Source organism: Nerophis ophidion, linkage group LG14 (genome assembly GCF_033978795.1).
Source record: "Nerophis ophidion isolate RoL-2023_Sa linkage group LG14, RoL_Noph_v1.0, whole genome shotgun sequence".
Lineage (NCBI taxonomy): Eukaryota > Metazoa > Chordata > Actinopteri > Syngnathiformes > Syngnathidae > Nerophis > Nerophis ophidion.
In genome coordinates, this window is record NC_084624.1 from 37740280 (window position 1) to 37759320 (window position 19041).

At 40.5% G+C, this 19041-nt stretch overlaps 1 protein-coding gene across 3 annotated transcripts; it reads left to right on the plus strand.

The window, feature by feature from the left end:
* Positions 1 to 6857: 6857 nt before the first annotated feature.
* si:ch1073-184j22.1 (erythroferrone) lies at positions 6858 to 17901 on the plus strand. Of its 3 annotated transcripts, none has more exons than XM_061920633.1 (8): positions 6859 to 7084; positions 7155 to 7229; positions 7302 to 7359; positions 11700 to 11827; positions 11903 to 12002; positions 12082 to 12163; positions 12231 to 12309; positions 17567 to 17901. In XM_061920633.1, exons 1-8 carry the CDS (start codon positions 6998 to 7000, stop codon positions 17666 to 17668), a joined length of 711 nt encoding a protein of 236 aa, XP_061776617.1. In that variant the 5' UTR covers positions 6859 to 6997; the 3' UTR covers positions 17669 to 17901. The 3 variants fall into 3 exon arrangements, with proteins under 3 accessions (XP_061776619.1, XP_061776617.1, XP_061776618.1); XM_061920634.1 differs by having other exon boundaries at positions 6862 to 7084; positions 17570 to 17901; XM_061920635.1 differs by lacking the exon at positions 12231 to 12309 and having other exon boundaries at positions 6858 to 7084.
* The last annotated feature ends 1140 nt before the right edge of the window (positions 17902 to 19041 follow it).

A 19041-nucleotide genomic window follows, 5' to 3' on the forward strand; every position in this document is an offset into this window, starting at 1 on the left:
ACCAAATAAACGAAACAAGCTGAGCTGTTCTGTTGATTATTTGCGAATGTTGACGCCCTCTGGTGGCAGGTAGAGGAGCAAGAACTATATGACTTGCTGGCTGCTAACATTGCTAACATATTTATATACCTTAAACTGTCGTGGAACACGTTTGCTGTTTCCATAACTAAAGCTTCATAAGCTTCAGAGCCACAACTCTCGTTAACAAGCTGTCCCATCACTCTGGTAGCTTTGGTGTAGAACACATTAAAGCCTTCTACAGAAAGCTAGGAGTAGTCAACAACAATTTCAAATTAGAAATGGTCTCAGCTAACGAGGTGCTTAATAAATTGAGCGCGCTCCACCCAAACAAGGCCACCGGCCTTGACAATATCCCCTCCAGATTCCTCATGGACTCTGCCACCACCATTGCCCCAATAATCACTCATATAATAAACCTCTCAATCAAACAAGGCCAAGTACCCAAGGATTTCAAGATAGCTAGAGTAACCCCCCTTTATAAAAAAGGAAGCAAATTAGAACCTGGTAACTACCGACCTGTTTCTATTCTCAGTTCCATTTAGAAAGTAATGGAGAAAATAGTTTATGAACAGGTTGATAGATACCTTGCTACTAATAAACTAATGTACAAATTCCAAATTCAAATTCAGAACAAACCACTCCACTGACACATGCCTTCTCTATCTGACCGACCACATCAAACATGAGGTGGACGCGGGCAAATACTGCGGCATGGTCATGCTGGACATTCAGAAGGCCTTTGACACCGTTAACCACGCTATACTGTTGGATAAGCTCCGAGCAATCGGATTCGACAAAACCTCATGGAGCTGGATGCAATCTTACTTGGAGGGGAGGAAACAGGTGGTAGAGGTGAATGGCACCATGTCCCCTCCCCTCTCAGTAAGCTGTGGAGTCCCCCAAGGCAGTATACTAGGACCTTTACTGTTCCTAATATACGTAAATGACATGCCATCAGCATGCCACTGTCAATTGTTCCTGTTTGCGGATGACTCGGCCCTGCTGGTATCCGTCAAGGACAAGTCACAGGTGGAACAAATCCTCAGTGCTGAACTCCTCAATATTTGCACCTGGCTCGCTGACAACAAGCTATCCATACACTTAGGTAAAACGGAATCCATCCTATTTGGGTCCCATATCAAACATAAGAAGGTCAGTGACTTCACTATAAAAGTGGGTGACATTGTTATCACCAGGAAGGATGAGATCACCTACCTAGGTTCCATTCTAGAGGCTAATCTTTCCTGTGATAAAATGGCAACCAAGGTGATCAAAAAGGTCAACCAAAGAACGAGATTCCTCTACAGAATTTCCTCTCTGGTTAACAAAAGCACCTTGAGGATTCTAGCGGGAACTCTCATTCAACCCTTCTTCGATTACGCTTGCACCTCCTGGTACCCCAGCACCTCCAAAACCCTCAAATCTAGACTCCAAACATCCCAGAATAAACTAATCCGGTTACTTTTAGACCTCCACCCCAGATCACACCTCAATCCAACCCACTTCTCCAAAGTGGGCTGGCTCAGGGTGGAGGACAGAGTAAAACAACTTGCACTGAGCCTAGTCTATAAAATCCGCTACACCTCCCTGATACCGAAGTACATGTCCAACTACTTCCTTAACGTAAATGACCGCCATAACCACAACACCAGGGGGAGCTCCACAAACCACGTTACACCCAGATTTCGATCTAACAAAGGTCTTAACTCATTCTCTTTCTATGCCACATCAATGTGGAATGCACTCCCAACAGGTATAAAAGTAAGTGCATCTCTATATTCCTTCAAAACCGCTCTAAAGCAACACCTCCAGGCAACTTCAACACTTTACTAATACCCTCCTCCATTCACATCCCATCTCCCCGGATTATAAACAACTCAAATGTACTTCTAATGTATATACTTGTTCTTATGCTATCTGAACTCACTATGTTCTCTGCTGGCTGTACATATCCTACTAAATAAGACCTACACTTTTTCAATGTCCACATTTCTCTGTTGATGCAATTGTTGATGACTGAAGTTCTGATATCAACCAAAGCTCCTCATCCCACCCCCCGGATTGTAAATAATGTAAATAATTCAATGTACATACTATGATGATTAACTTGTGTGATGACTGTATTATGTTGATAGTATATATTTGTACCAAGAATTGATTAACGTGGATCCCGACTTAAACAAGTTGAAAAACTTATTCGGGTGTTACCATTTAGTGGTCAATTGTACGGAATATGTACTGAACTGTGCAAACTACTAATAAAAGTATCAATCAATCAATCAATGGGAGATATTATACCGAGCTAACAAGTCTTTGGATCCAAAAAGGTCACTAATTAATATTTCCCCACCGGCTCGGTCAGGTGGACTCGATCGTCTCCCTAAAATGCACACACCTGCCGGTGTTCTGTCAGTGTCTGCAACCTACTGCTACGGAGCATGCGCGCGCATGCGCAATATTTAAGACATTTGCCTCCAACAAAGCAACTGTCTTGTGTATAACTAAGTAGTGATTTTATTTATGTGTATTTCATTGTATCTTCTGACCAGCAATCATGCAGAAAGTTACAGCGTGAGAAAGTTCCCATGGACAATATGGTAGCTCACATTTTAATTTTAATTATCGTCTAAACCAGTGTCTATCATCCACTGTGCTGCGACCCACAAGTGTGCCGTGAGACGCAGTCTGGTGTGCAGTGGGAGATTATCTAATTTCACCTATTTGGGTTAAAAATATTTTTTGCAAACCAGTAATTATAGTCTGCAAATGATGTGTTGTTGTTAAGTGGTCGGTGCTGTCTGGAGCTCGGGAGAGTAACCGTGTAATACTCTTCCATATCAGTAGGTGGCAGCAGGTAGCTTATTGTTTTGTAGATGTCAGAAACAGCGGGAGGCAGTGTGCAGGTAAGAAGGTGTCTGATGCTTAAACCAAAAATAAACAAAAGGCGAGTGCCCCTAAGAAAAGGCATTGAAGCTTAGGGAAGGCAGTGAAGAAAGAAACTAAGAATGAACTGGCTACAAAGTAAACAAAAACGGAATGCTGGACGACAGCAAAGACTTACCGTGGAGCAAAGATGGCGTCCACAATGTATATCCGAACATGACATGACAACGAACAATGTCCCCACAAAGAAGGATAAAAACAATAAAATATTCTTAATTGCTAAAACAAAGTAAATGCGGGAAATATTGCTCAAAGGAAGACATAAAACTGCTACAGGAAAATACCAAAAAAAGAGAAAAAGCCACTTAAATAGGAGCGCAAGACAAGAACTAAAACACTACACACAAGAAAACAGCAAAAAAACTCATAAGTCAGGGGGTGATGTGACAGGTGGTGACAGTACACCTACTTTGAGACAAGAACTATATTGATGCATGCTTGGTTATGCTTTAAAGTCATCCAACAATTGCGACAACGACTTATTACTGTCAACTGAGTTTTGTTTTTTAATGATTTCTGCTGGTGGTTTGCCTCCGGAATTTTTTAACGCAAAAAATGTGCCTTGGCTCAAAAAACGTTGAAAAACACTGGTCTAAACCAGGGTTTGGGAACCTTTTTGGCTGAGATAGCCATGAAAGCCAAATATTTTAAAATGTATTTCTGTGAGAGCCATATAATATATATATTTTTAAACTGAATAAAACTAAATGCGTGCATTTTTAAGTAAGACCAACATTTTTAGAGTATAATAAGTCTCCCATTCTTTTTAATAACATTGTTATTCTGAAGCAGAACCAACAATAAATAAAATACTATATAGATGGATTCAAATGCATGAGAATGTTTTATATTTTGAACGTTATTTTTAACACTGCGATTACTAATTATTAATTACTTAATGTTAATTAATTACTGTTAATTAATGTTAGCTATGATTTATCTGAGAGCCAGATGTGGTCATCAAAAGAGTCACAACTGGCTCTAGAGCCATAGGTTCCCTACCCCTGGTATAAACCATACTTGCAAACCTTGAGACCTCCGAATTCGGGAGATGGTGTGGGGTGTGTGTGTGGGGGGGGGGGGGGGGGGGGTGGTAGCAAGGGTGTATATTGTAGTGTCCCGGAAGAGTTAGTGCTGTAAGGGGTTCTGGGTATTTGTTCTGATGTGTTTATGTTGTGTTACGGTGCTGATGTTCTCCCGAAATGTGTTTAGGGTTAGGGTTAGGTTTGTTTGGTGTGGGTTCACAGTGTGGCGCATATTTGTAACAGTGTTAAAATTGTTTATATAGCCACCCTCAGTGTGACCTGTATGGCTGTTGAACAAGTATGGCTTGCATTCACGTGTGTGAGGGCAAAATCTGCATATATTATGTGACTGGGCCAACGCGCTCTGTGTATGGATGGATAGCGGACATGACAGGTTGTAGAGAACGCTAAAGTCAGTCCTCTTAAGGCACGCCCCCAATTTTGTTGTCCGGGTGGAAATTCGGGAGAATGGTTGTCCCGGGAGATTTTCAGGAGGCACTGAAATCTGGAGTTTCCCGGGAAATTCGGGAGGGTTGGCAAGTATGGGTTATTGGCTGTTTATTTTCTGAGGACACAGCCAATTCCGACAACACGGGCTGGTGGTGATGCTAGTCATGACTACACTTGGGAAATTACAAAAGAAAGAAGGCAATAAGTAGATAAGGAGAAAAGGAAAAGAAGACCGTGTGAATGTGGTCTGTCTGTGTTGGCCTTGCGATGAGGTGGCGACTTGTCCAGGGTGTACACCGCTTTCCGCCCGAATGCAGCTGAGATAGGCTCCAGCACCCCCCGCGTCCCCAAAAGGGACAAGCGATAAAAAATTGATTAAAACGCAAAAAAAGAAAGTGGTGAAGAAAAAAAAAGGAGAAAAATGGAAAAAAGAAGAAAGGAATAACTAGGAGGATAAAAAAAACAAGACAAGAAGGAGACAATCAGGAGAAGGAAAATACAAAGTAGGAGGAAAAGACACCCAGGAGAAGAGGAAAAAGAAGGATACAGAGAAGCAGAAGGAAAATCAAAACAAGGAGAATCACATAACATGAGAAAAGAAAATGAAAATAAAAAAAAGACAGGAATAAGACGACAAAATTGATATAAAAAAATAAAAAATAAAACCATGAGACAAGAAAGAGAACCAGAAGAAGGGAAACGAGACTGTCAGGACTTGGTAAAAAGGATAGGACTCAGGCGCAGAGTAGGGAACTTTGACAGGCTTTTATTTTGATAGCTTCCTTTCACCTCCAAAGTCAAGGAACACAGTATCAATATTAACCAAAAAACTCCCATCGGCGAAAAAAGTTCCAAAAAAAAGGAACAACCGAAAATCCCCCGAACGGAGGAAAACACAAAACAAAGACTAACTATAATTGGTGTCGTATATGCTATAAAATGTATTAACAAAAAAACGCTCCAACAGGAGGAAGAAACAACAGCTATAAAAAAATCTACACTAATCTAATAAAGTATTAACAAAAAAAGAATGAAAAATAACTGATAACTCACCACTTCGGCTGAATAAACTACATAACAAGAAAATCACTCTGCCGAGGAGGAAGAAAGGAAAACTCAAAATAGTCACGAAGGGATTCAGGATCAAGGAACATAAGCATGAGACGAGGCGAGGCAAGGCAAGGCATGGACATGGACGCTAGAGAGCACGAATAAATGAAACAATCTGGCACAGAACAAAGGGAGGAGGGGGCTTATAAAACACATGAGGGTAATAGGTAACAGGTGGAAACAATCAGGGAACAGGGATGACGTCAGACTGATGACACAAAAGGAAGGGCAAGTGACCTAAAACGAGAGGAGAGTTACTTTTCAAACTAAAACATGCAAATCATAACACAGAAAAAACCAAGACAAGACATCCCTCACAGCGGTGTGACAGAGACTACAAGACAAGGAGAAAAAACAAGACAAAAAAAAGAGATAAAGAAGACAAAAAGAAGAAAAATGGAAAGAAGACAGGAATAATTTAGAGGATTAAAAAACAAGACAAGGAGACAATCATGAGAAGGAAAATAAAAAGTGGGGGACAAAACAACCAGGAGAAGAGGAAAAAGAAGGATACAGAGAAGAGGAAGGAAAATGGGATCAGAACAACAAAGAAAAGAATATGACATGAGAAAAGAAAATGAGAATAAAAAGAAAACAAGTATAAAATGACAAAAATAATTGGAAAAAAAATAAGACTATAAGACAAGAAAGAGAACCAGAAGAAGGGGAAAATATAGAACAAGACAAGGAGAAAAAACAAGACAAAAAACAGATGAAGAAGACAAGAAAGAGAAGAATGGAACAAATAAGAACAGAAATAATGAGAAGAATTAAAAAGAAGACAACTAGGTTAAAAATAAGACAAGAAAGACGGAAAAAGTAGCAGGACAGGGACAAAAGATGCCTTAGATTAAAAATGTTCATCCAAAGATCATCATAATACTAACTTGCTTACCTGTCAATATTGTAATATGTAAACATGATTTTGTACCACTTAATGATGTAACAATGTTATAGGCAAATATGTGATACAGTATATGTACTGATGCAAACATCTAATATGTTGTACTGTAACTGCACAATAATACATAATGATGCAATATTGTAAATTTGAAACATGTAATCCGTTGTATAATGCTGTAATATTGTAATGTGTAATGATGCAATATTTGCTAAGTCTAATCACAAGATGACGACATGTCAGTGATGTAATAAAATGTGTGCGTCGTAGTCTATCGTCCTTACATCATCCTGGCACACTGCAGGCCACACCCTCCTTATCTCCCTTTTTGTGGAAACTGGAGACCACGTAACCCTCAACCACGATAGACACGCCCCTTTGTGTCAGTTTAATGACGACATGACAGGCCAGCAAAGGGGATGGGGCATAGCAGGAAGGTCTATGCTTGATGGACAGGCATAAATAGACCCCATAGAGAGGAGACAAGAATTTAACAGATTAGAAGTTAAGGGGATGAACAGTTTACATTCAATGCTAACTTTCGAGCATGTTGCTACTTCTGCGAATGATGATGGTGATGATGATGATGATGAGCGGGAGTCAGGAGGTTGTGGTCCAGCCTGCGGAGGTCCAAGTAGGTAGAACCTCTGCTTCTTCTGCTTCTATGCTTCTATTTGTGTGACCTGTAGACTTGTTTTGTTTAGGACGTGTCTCCTGCCAGTTCCTGGTTGATGTTCCTCAACAACGCCAACAAGGAAGCTTCTAAAAGAACACCAAAGGTCACAAGCACACAGACACACACAGACACACAACCACGCAGGTTATTGACGAATCATGTCATTGATCTTCAGGGCCCTCCAGGCCCACAAGGATCCCTCCTACCTGGACAGCAGCAGGTCAAACTGGCAGGTAAGCCTCGCTGTCATATGCCGTGTTATGCTATTTCCAGACCTGGGCAAGTTAAGGCCCGGGTCCCGCATGCGGCCCGTTAAGCTTTTCAATCTGGCCCGCCATACATTCCCAAATCTTTTTTTTTCTAGACCTTTAAGATCGAAACTGTAGTTTCCAATATGATGCGACGTTATGTTTTCAAATTACCATAAGTCTTGAACTATACAAAGTAGGGGTGTGGGAAAAAATCGATTCGAATATGAATCGCGATTCTCACGTTGGGCGAATCAGAATCGATTCTCATTTTTTTTTTAATCTTTTTTTTTTTTTTTTTTTTTTTAAATATTTTATTTTTTTATCAATCCAACAAACCAATACACAGCAATACCATAACAATCCAACTCAATTCCAAAACCAAACCTGACCCAGCAACACTCAGGACTGCAATATACAGATTAATTGAGAGGAGACACAAACACGGCACAGAACAAACCAAAAGTAGTGAAAGAAAAATGAATATTATCGACAACAGTATCAATATTAGTTATCATTTCAGCATAGCAGTGATTAAAAATCCCACATTGACATTATCCTTAGAAATTTATATTAAAAAAAAAAAAGAACAATAGTGTCCCAGTGGCTTACACTTGCATCGCATCTCATAAGCTTGGCAACACACTGTGTCCAATGTTTTCACAAAGATAAAATAAGTCATATTTTTGGTTTGTTTAATAGTTAAAACAAATTTACATTATTGCAATCAGTTGATAAAACATTGTCCTTTACAATTATAAAAGCTTTTTTAAAAAAAAAAAATACTACTCTGCTAGCATGTCAGCAGACTGGGGTAGATCCTGCTGAAATCCTATGTATCGAATGAATACAGAATAGTTTTGAATTGGAAAAATATCGTTTTTGAATTGAGAATCGCGTTGAATCGAAAAAAAAAATCGATATATAATCAAATCGCGACCCCAAAAATCGATATTGAATCGAATCGTGGAACACCCAAAGATTCGCAGCCCTAATACAAAGTATTTCAATGGTTAGAAACTGGGCTTTTGCATGATAGACTAGTTACTATGGTAATCTAAGTCACAGCAGCACAGACGAGACCCCAAGCAGTGTGGGTGGGGAGCATTTCCACAGAGTGTTTCCTGAGCGGGCAGGCTGAAATGCAGGTGTCAGGGACCGACGCGGAAGGTTATTTTTTATAAAAAGGTTCTAAAGCTTAGTGATATGTCAGATATATCAGATAGTAGCTGGGCTTATTTTTTACCCTTCGTGTACATATTTTGCTGTGTTTGTTGCATTTTTGTTGCATTTCGCTTGATTGTAAAATATGTCGATCGAGTGGGGGTGTGGCGTTCATATGTTGTCGATATTCAGTGTTTTATCATTCATAATTAATATTGTAAATCCCACATTCTTTATTTTTATGTACATTCCTAGTGTCTCATTCAGTAACATTTTTTTAAATTCAATTCCGTTTTTTAAGGCGGTCTGTCATCACATTTCTAGCGTTCAATCAAACAATATGGTGAGGTTTTGTATTAGTGTTCCTAAAAAATAGATGTACCGGCCCCCCAGACAAATTTCCCTCCAATTTTTCGTGAGTGTGAGCAAATGCCAAAACTCCTTGAGCATTCAGTGGCGCACATGTGAGAGCTGTTATGCGCTTATCTTTTTATTCGATTTTGTGCGCGGCCTAGATTTGCCATGCGCAGAAGACACGAGAGCAGTGTACAATTGCACAGGCGCGTACCTTAGAGCAGGGGTCTCAAACTCAATTTACCTGGGGGCCACTGAATGCAGAAACTGGGTGAGGCTGGGCCGCAAGGTGATTTCTTAAAAAATCTAACATGCACTTTTTAATGAATTTACCTTCTATGAATTGCTAGGGCGGGAAAGGCAACCCTCACTATTTTTCCGGGTGACTCTTGAATTTCAGTGCACCTCACGACGATCTACCGGTGCTACCATTTTCCCGAATTTGTCCCAATTTTCACCCGGCCGACATTATTAAGGGCTGCCGTGACTGCACTGCCTTTAACGTCCTCTACAACAGTGCTTCTCAACCTTTTTTCAGTGATGTACCCCCTGTGAACATTTTTTTAATTCAAGTACCCCCTAATCAGAGCAAAGCATTTTTGGTTGAAAAAAAGAGATAAAGAAGTAAAATACAGCACTATGTCATCTGTTTCTGATTTATTAAAGTGTATAATAGTGCAAAATATTGCTCATTTGTAGTTGTCTTTCTTGAACTATTTAGAAAAAAGACATAAAAATAACTAAAAAACCTGTTGAAAAATAAACAAGTAATTCAATTATAAATAAAGAGTTCTACAAATAGAAGTAATCATCAACTTAAAGTGCCCTCTTTGGGGATTGTAATAGAGATCCATCTGGATTCATGAACTTAATTCTAAACATTTCTTCACAAAAAAAGAAATCTTTAACATCAATATTGATGGAACATGTCCACAAAAAATGTGGCTGTCAACACAGAATATTGCATGGTTGCAGTTCTTTTCACAGTTTGTGAACTTACTTTTATATTTTGTTGAAGTGTTATCCAATGAATATATTTATTAAATATTTATGACTGACTGCTATTTTTTAGAATGTTTTTGATAAATCTCACTTAACCCTTGGCATACCGCCACATAGCGTACCATCTATAAGAGAACTGGTGATCTACAACTCGTCATTGCGCACTTAACACACCTAAAGTAACAACTCTAAATCATGTTGTGCGAGACTTGTGCAGAACAACGTTAGTGGCTTACTCAACTTACTAAAAAGCCATACATGTCACACTGAGGGTGGCCGTATAAACAACTTTAACACTGTTACAAATATGCGTCACACTTTGAACCCACACCAAACAAGAATGACGAACACATTTTGGGAGAACATCCGCACCCTAACACAACTTAAACACAAGAGAACAAATACCCAGAACACCTTGCTGCCCAAACTCTCCCTGGCTACAATATACACAACCTCAACCGACTCAAGTAGGGAGGGTGGGGACGTGGGGGGTTGGTGGTAGCGTGGGAGTGTGTATTGTAGCCCGGAAGAGTCAGGGCTGCCTGGGATGCTGGGTATTTGTTCTGTTGAGTTTATGTTGTATTACGGTGCGGATGTTCTCCTGAAATGTTTTTGTCATTCTTGTTTGGTGTGGGTTCACAGTCTGGCACATATATGTAACACTGTTAAAGTTTTTTTACGGCCACCCTCAGTGCGACTTGTGTGTAACTGTTGACCAAATATGTCTTGCAACATCACACATGTGTACTGCTCAGCCAAATGTAACGATCAAATAGGCTTGCACGCTGTCTGTACAGGGATTAGAGGGCGTTAAGAACAGGGCCATTGCGGCACCCCCTGAGTATTGTCGATTGGGTAAAAATCGGCAGGAATTACCAGAGAATGGATATCCTGATATCACGAGGACTCCCGTGAAAATTAGGAACGTTGGAAAGTATGACGCTGTCAAGTTCCGTTCATATTAAACTCGCGGGCCACACATACATTAAATTGTCACATCAAAGTGCGGGCCGCAAAATAACGTCTCGCGGGCCGCATGTTTGAGACCCCTGCCTTAGAGGGAACATGCCTCCAGACACATTTTTTTTCTCTAAATTTGACACCCTGTGCTGTGCTATGTTATGCTAAGCTATGTGATATGCCATGCTAGGCTTTGCTTTGATAGGCTATGCCAGTGGTTCTCAACCTTTTTTCAGTGATGTACCCTCGTGAACATTTTTTTAATCAAAGCAACGCATTTTTGGTTGAAAAAAAGAGATAAAGAAGGAAAATACAGCACTATGTCATCAGTTTCTGATTTATTAATTCTTAGTGGTCTTTCTTGAACTATTTGGGAAAAAAAGATATAAAAATAACTAAAAACTTGTTGGAAAATAAACAAGTGATTCAGTTATAAATAAAGATTTCTACACACAGAAGTAATCATCAAATTAAAGTGCCCTCTTTGGGGATTGTAATAGAGATCGATCTGGATTAATGAACTTAATTCCAAACATTTCTCCACAAAAAAGAAATCTTTAACATCAATATTTATGGAACATGTCCACAAAAAAAATCTAGCTGTCAACACTGAATATTGCATTGTGGTATTTTTTGTTCACAGTTTATGAACTTACATTATTCAATAAATATATTTATAAATTGTTTTTGAATTGTTGCTATTTTTAGAATATTTTTAAAAAATCTCACGTACCCCTTGGCATACCCTCAAGTACCCCCAGGGGTACGTGTACCCCCATTTGAGAACCACTGGGCTATGCTATGTATGAACACAAGTGGTGATGTCATGGAATATGTGCACGCAGATGTGACGTCAAAAACGTGCGTACGGTGCGAGCGCCCTCCCCGAGTCCCAGCCTCCTTCCTGGGTCGCCTCCCGCGGGCCGTCAATGTTCCTCGCCGCAGTCTGCAGGAGCTCTCCGGCTTCCGCCAGGTGACCCCGCCCGCCCTCCGGCGTGCTTTCCCGTTCGGAGCCGCACGTGACGCCTGTGATCCTTCACCCCTGCAGGCCAGCCTCTTCCAGAGAGGTCAAAGCTTCAATGCCAGCGATGGGCGGTTCACGGCACCGCTGCACGCCTTCTATCAGCTGAGTGCCAACCTCCTGCTACGTGAGTCACTACATGCTGAATGGACGTCATGGCCACCTCGTCTAATTGCTGAGTGTGTGTGTGTGTGTGTGCACTGCAGAGTCAGGTGACCGTGTCCTCATGCGACCTCGAGATAACGTGAGAGCTGCCATCTGCCTCAATTCCCTCTGTCAGAGTAACCTGTGAGTGGAACTTGTGTGTGCACAAGGCTTGAAGTCGGACTAGTGCCTGAGCGTGCTTTTGTGTTAGGTCCATAGAGTCTGTGATGGGCGTGGCCAACGTAAGAGGAGCATTCAGGATCTTCCTCACAGGAATGTTCTTCTTACAGGTGACAGTATTCTTGCTAACACATACTCCTGCTTGCCAATGTGTTTGTATTCATGATGTCATCAGCTTTATGTCAAAGAGTGTATTGTTTTTCACACATTCCGGTCATGATCGTGGTATGATCATTTGCAAAAGTGGAACAAATAATCCTATTCTTGACTTTTTGTACAAATTACAGTGTAGTACAGTAGTTTAGTAATGCGATTATTTTTACATTTGGAGATGACAAACAATCGTGCGTACACAAACTCATAGCACAACATTAGGCTCGAAAGGACAAGTGATTATTGGAATGCATTGTGGGGTTCGGGTAGCCATTGTTGTTAGACAACTTTTGTTTACTTGGCTGTACTCAACCAGCGGTTTTGTGAGAGAGAGCAACAAACTGCATTAAAATAGATCGTACGAAAGAAAAAAAATCAAAAAAACTCGAAACTGTTCCAAAGGCTCACTAACTTGAAAGAAGTCATGTTGGTGGAATTCATCCACATGAGCACGTCCAATAGACGACGTTTGAGCAAGCTGCCTAACGTGTCCTGTAACCTAGTCGCCAATGGAGTCGGTTTATATACAGACCAAACATTTCAGAATTCAAAGTCGGTAAAGGCTCAAGGAAAAAACAACTTTGGGTGTGTGGAAGACCTCGTAATTTTACATCAGAAAGTGAAGACCATCAGCCTTTCAGATTTGATAAGTCATCAAGATTTAGGGCTGGGCGATATGGCCTTTTTTTAATATCTCGATATTTTTAGGCCATGTCACGATACACGATATATAGCTTGATGCATTTAATCACAGCAGTATGATGATTCTATGTGTCTACATTAAAACATTCTTGTTCATACTGCATTAATACATACTCATTTTAAACTTCCATGCAGAGAGGGAAATCAAAACTAGGTCAATTGACCAAAACTGTGTTTATTAAACAGTTATTAAGCAATGGCACAAACAGTCATGTCATTTCGAAGCAGAAAGTGCAAGATTGTCAGAGACATTTTAAAAAAAGCTATGAGTGCACTTTGGTTAATGATGTCACTAAGATGAGATATCAAAACAACACTAAATTAAAGTGCACTTTTTGTACAGAACACCACTACGATAGTTTAAAACAAATAAAGTGCACTTTTGTGCATGATGTCACACAAGATATTTCAATAACTGTCAAATAAAAAATGAGCTGCATAATAGTAAATCAAATAGTGTATGTCCTTCGCTATGTGGTAGGTTACTGCGGATGTTATCTCCTTCTGTTGTGGATTATTTTTTTCATGCGGTGTTGATGTGGAAATGGTTGCCTCTGCATTTTGTTGGTGTGGCACCGAACGGAGATGTTGACATGCAGAGTTTCAAACACTCTTCATTCTCTGGCAGGTGACTTTTCAAATGGTGCTACATATTAGCAGTGCTGCTACTTTTTGTAGCAACGCTTTTGCCGCACACTTGACATATTACGGTTGTCTGTTCGACATATTCCCGCTTGAAGCCAAACCACCGCCAGACGATGGACCCGGTGCTGTTTTTCTTGGGGATTAATTATTCCTTCATTTGTTACCAGATTTGCACCTTCTTTTTCTCGTATTACCACTCGCACCGCAGCTAACGTTACCCATGCCGCTACCTCTCTGCTCCGCGAGGGCGTATATGTATGTGACGTATGTAAGAAGGTGCGCTTGTTTTATTGTGAAGGAGAGACAACAAAGAGTGGGAAGAGCCTGTAGTGTAATGCCCGCAGCTAAAATCAACAGCGTGAGAACGTATACTCGAAAATCACGACATAGTCATTTTCTATATCGCACATAGACAAATCCGCGATATATTGCGTATATCGATATATCGCCCAGCCCTACCAGGACTTGTGACTGTGAGGCATTTCCTGGAGAAATTTGTTTTAAACTAAATATATTTCAAGTCTGAAATACACTTTGCATTCATCTGGGAAATATTTGAAGTATCCTCAGATATTGATCTATGAATAGGGGGTACTGCTTTTTTCCCCAAATACTGTACGTTGTTCGTAACCTGCAGCCATCTTAGCTTAGCTTAGTTTAGCTTGGCTAAGGCTAACATCCTATTAAATGCTACATGTGCAACAGAATAAAACAGGCTTCAATTCAAACTTACTAGTGTGAAAATGCTGTGAACACACCAACATGTACCAGGTGATGGCGTTAAAGGGGAACATTATCACAATTTCAAAGGGGTTAAAAACAATAAAAAACAGTTCCCAGTGGCTCGTTTTATTTTTCAAAGTTTTTTTCCAAAATTTTACACCTCCCGGAATATCCCTAAAAAAAGCTTTAAAGTTCTTGATTTTCGCTATTTGCGATGCGACTGTCCATTTCCCTGTGACGTCATACAGTGCTGCCAATACAAACAACATGGCGGTTACCGCAGCAAGATATAGCGACATTAGCTCGGATTTCAGCGGTTTAAGCGATTCAACAGATTACGCATGTATTGAAACAGATGGTCGGAGTATGGAGACAGATAGCGAAAACGAAATTGAAGAAGAAATTGAAGCTATTGAGCGAATAGCTATTGACGCTATTTGGCCTTAGCATGGGTGTACCTAATGAAGTGGCCCATAGAATGGCTGCATTATTAGCATCGCCGGTAAAATGTGCAGACCAAACGATCAGGACTTTCGCATCTTGTGACACTGGAGCACCTTAAATACTTTGATTGGTAAGTGTTTGTTTCGCATTAAATATGGGTATCTAGTTTTAAATGTTCATACAGCTAGCGTAAATAGCCTGTTAGCATCGATTAGCGTAGCATGTTAGCATCAATTAGCTGGCAGTCATGCCTTGACCAAATATGTTTGATTAGCACATAAGTCAACAATATCAACAAAACTCACCTTTGTGATTTTGTTGACTTAATCGTTGCAAATGCATCTGCAGGTTATCCATACATCTTTGTGCCATGTCTGTCTTAGCATCGCCGGTCAAATGTGCAGACACTGGCAAATTCAATGGGGGTCTGGCGGCAGATTTCTTGCCAGTGGTGAAACTTGAATCCCTCCCTGTTGGTGTTGTTACACCCTCCGACAACACACCGACGAGGCATGATGTCTCCAAGGTTCCAAAAAATAGTCGAAAAAACGGAAAATAACAGAACTGAGACCCGTTGTTTGTAATGTGAAAATGAAAATGGCGGGTGTGTTACCTCGGTGACGTCGCGCTCAGACGTCATCGCTAAAAGACCGATAAACAGAAAGGCGTTTAATTTGCCAAAATTCACCCATTTCGAGTTTGGAAATCGGTTGAAAAAATATATGGTCTTTTTTCTGCAACATCAAGGAATATATTGACGCTTGCATAGGTTTGGTGATAATGTTCCCCTTTAAAAATCATGTTTGATTGTCTCACGGTTGATTTCCATGCTATTCGTCTCCCTATTAGCTTTATATTCCGACTTTTTTTCGACTTTGCTTTCACCCTGGAAATGTAGAAAATCACCAAATCCTTTTTTTTTTGCCTGACGCAATCATGACCACGATTGTGGCAGTTAATAATGCCGCATGTTTGTGCCATGTTTTAAACTTGTTAAAGAAAAAAACTAAACTCAAGCACAGAGTCTTGTATTCAGCCGTTAATAAGCTATTCAGAATCCAGCAAGACCCACGAAGCAATGCGTTCTCATGTCACACGTTCAAGCCCAATAGGAGGGCCTTTCCTTTGGCCCTGAGTCAGCTGTTCATTCGTATACGGGAGGAACTGGGACAAACATTTGTCAGTAGGTAGGGCAGAGTTTGTGTGTTGGGGGGATGTTGGAGATCTGGGTGATGGTTGCAAAAACATGCAGTAGAAGCTGTTCAGGTCGTCAGTCAGTCAATTGTTTTGATATTGTTACCTGCAGGGTTAGGTGTGGGTTTCCTGTAGCTGTTGACCTCTCGCAGGCCTTTCCAAACTGCTGAGGGGTTGTTTGCGAAGAAGCTTTGTTTTGCTTCCTTTAGCTACCCTGATCTCCTTTACCAGTTTGTTCCTGGCCTACTGACCAGGAACCCGTCCCCTCTCCCGTAGGCGTCCTCCTTGGCCTGACGCGGCTTCCTAAGCTAAGGTGTACACCAGGGCTTGTTATTGTTGTATAAGCAGAAGGTCCAAGTCTGTAAACACGTGTTCTCACAGAAGCTAATATGTGACGTCCCATTGTCGGTGAGTTCGTCAAGATTTTCTTATGCAACTTCAAAGACACTCCAATCACTACAATCAAAGCAGGCCTGTAACTGTTGCTTTGATATTTTTGACCATTTCTCAACGGTCCTTACTATGCAGTCTTAGCAGCTTTTAACTGCTGCATGTTGGTCGGGATGTGGTGAATCAATCACAGAGTCCTAAAGCTACACAGGGTAGAGAGCGATAAGAGTCCTTTATTACTGGGAGACCGGGCTTTCTGCTCCGCTGCTCCCTTTCTGTGGAACGCTCTCCCTGACCACCTGAGGGCATGTCAGACTGTGGATGCTTTTAAAAAAGGCTTAAAAATCCATCTTTTAAAAAAAACCCTTTCTATAGACATGCATGCTGGTTCGAGCTATTGGGATGTTTCTAGTTTTATATTTTATTTATTTTTATTTTTACTATTTTTTTACACTGTGGCACTTTGAGGTTGTTTGCTCAACGTAAAGTGCTTTTTACAAATAAAATCTATTAATATTATTATTATTATTACAGTGTAGCAGTGGTCCAACGTGTTAGCTCCCCTAGTGGGGCACTTAATATGCTGTCTGTATTTGGGGAGTTCACGGGTCAAATTTGCTGTGTTAAAATCCCAGAATGATAAGCGTGGAATCAGGAGTTTTTTTTCCCTACACCTGCAATATTGTCAGCCCGGTGCTGTATCAATCAATCAAATTTTATTTATATAGCCTTTAATCACAAGTGTCCCAAAGATCTGCACAAGCCACAATGACATCCTCGGCTCAGATCCCACATCAAGGCAAGAAAAAACTCAACCCAGTGAAAGCTAACACCGTATTTGCATATGTCACCTAGCGACAGCATGTAGATGCTGAAGAGTGCAGGATAGTCGTAACCAGCTAGCCAACAACAACAAAAACCGTAACATGGACCCCCAGGGCAACAACACACCCATTACACAATAGCAATAAACTCTGTAGAAACGCTGTAGAAACTGTCTGATGAAAGGTGAAACAAACTTCAACAAACAAGAATATTTAACCTTTGCCAATCGTGCTAATGAAATCAGAAGAGAGCACGGTCATTGTTCTTTGTAACGCCATCTTGTTTGTGTAGCAGGCTGGTGAGTACGTGTCCATCTTCGTGGACAACAACACAGGCTCAGCCGTCCGCGTCCTGCCAGACTCTTTCTTCAATGGAATACTGCTGGGAGCTTGACTTCCTAATACCACTTGGACTTAGACAAACTTTATTGATCCACAAGGGAAATTGTTCCACACAGTAACTCAGTTACAAAGGATGGAAAGGGTAAGGATGGAAAGGATAATGCGGGTATAAAGTAGACTAAAAATGTACCATAGTAGCAATATAAAATATAACATTTACATATACTTGTACAGAACATAATGTCATGGCTGTTTTGAGTTTACAATAATTTCTACAACTCTTTATTTTTTTGTGATAGAGTGACTGGAGCACATACTTGTTGGTCACAAAAAACGTTCATGAAGTTTGGTTCTTTTCTTCATGGGTCTACTGAAAATGTGACCAAATGTACTGGGTCAAAAGAATATATACAGCAATGTTAATATTTGTTTACATGTCCCTTGGCAAGTTTCACTGCAATAAAGAGCTTTTGGTAGCCATCCACAAGCTTCTAGCAAGCTTCTGGTTGAATTTTTGACCACTGCTCTTGACAAAATTGGTGCAGTTCAGCTAAATGTGTTAGTTTTCTGACATGGACTTGTTTCTTCAGCATTGTCTACCCATTTAAGTCAGGACTTTGGGAAGGCCATTCTAAAACCTTCATTCTAGCCTGCTTTAGCCATTCCGTTACAACTTTTGACGTGTATTTGGGGTAATTGTCCCGTTGGAACACCCAACTGCGCCCAAGACCCAACTTACCAACCACAGAACTTTCCTCCAGAAGGTCTTATCTTCGTCCATGTGATGTCAGATAAAACAAAAATTGAGCTGTTGTTGCCACAAGATCCAGTAATATGTTTGGAGGAGAAAAGGTGAGGCCTTTAATCCCAGAAACACCATTCCTACCGTCAAGCATGGTGGTGGTAGTATTATACTGTGGGCCCGTTTTGAACTGGTGCTTTACCGAGAGTAAATGGGACAATGAAAAAGGAGAATTACCTCCAAATTCTTCAGGACAACCTAAAATCATCAGCCCGGAGGTTGGCTCTTGGGCACAGTTGGGTGTTCCAACAGGACAATGACCCCAAACACACGTCAAAAGTGGTAGAAGAATGGCTAAATCAGGCTAGAATTAAGGTTTTAGAATGGCCTTCCCAAAGTCCTGACTTAAACGTGTGGACAATGCTGAAGAAACAAGTCCATGTCAGAAAACCAACAAATTTAGCTGAACTGCACCAATTTTGTCAAGAGGACTAGTCAAAAACTCAACCGGAAGCTTGTGGATGGCTACCAAAAGCGCCTTATTGCAGTGAAACTTGCCAAGAGACATGTAACCAAATATTAACATTGCTGTATGTATACTTTTGACCCAGCAAATTTGGTCACATTTTCAGTAGACCCATAATAAATTCATAAAAAAAACAAATTTCATGAATATTTTTTGT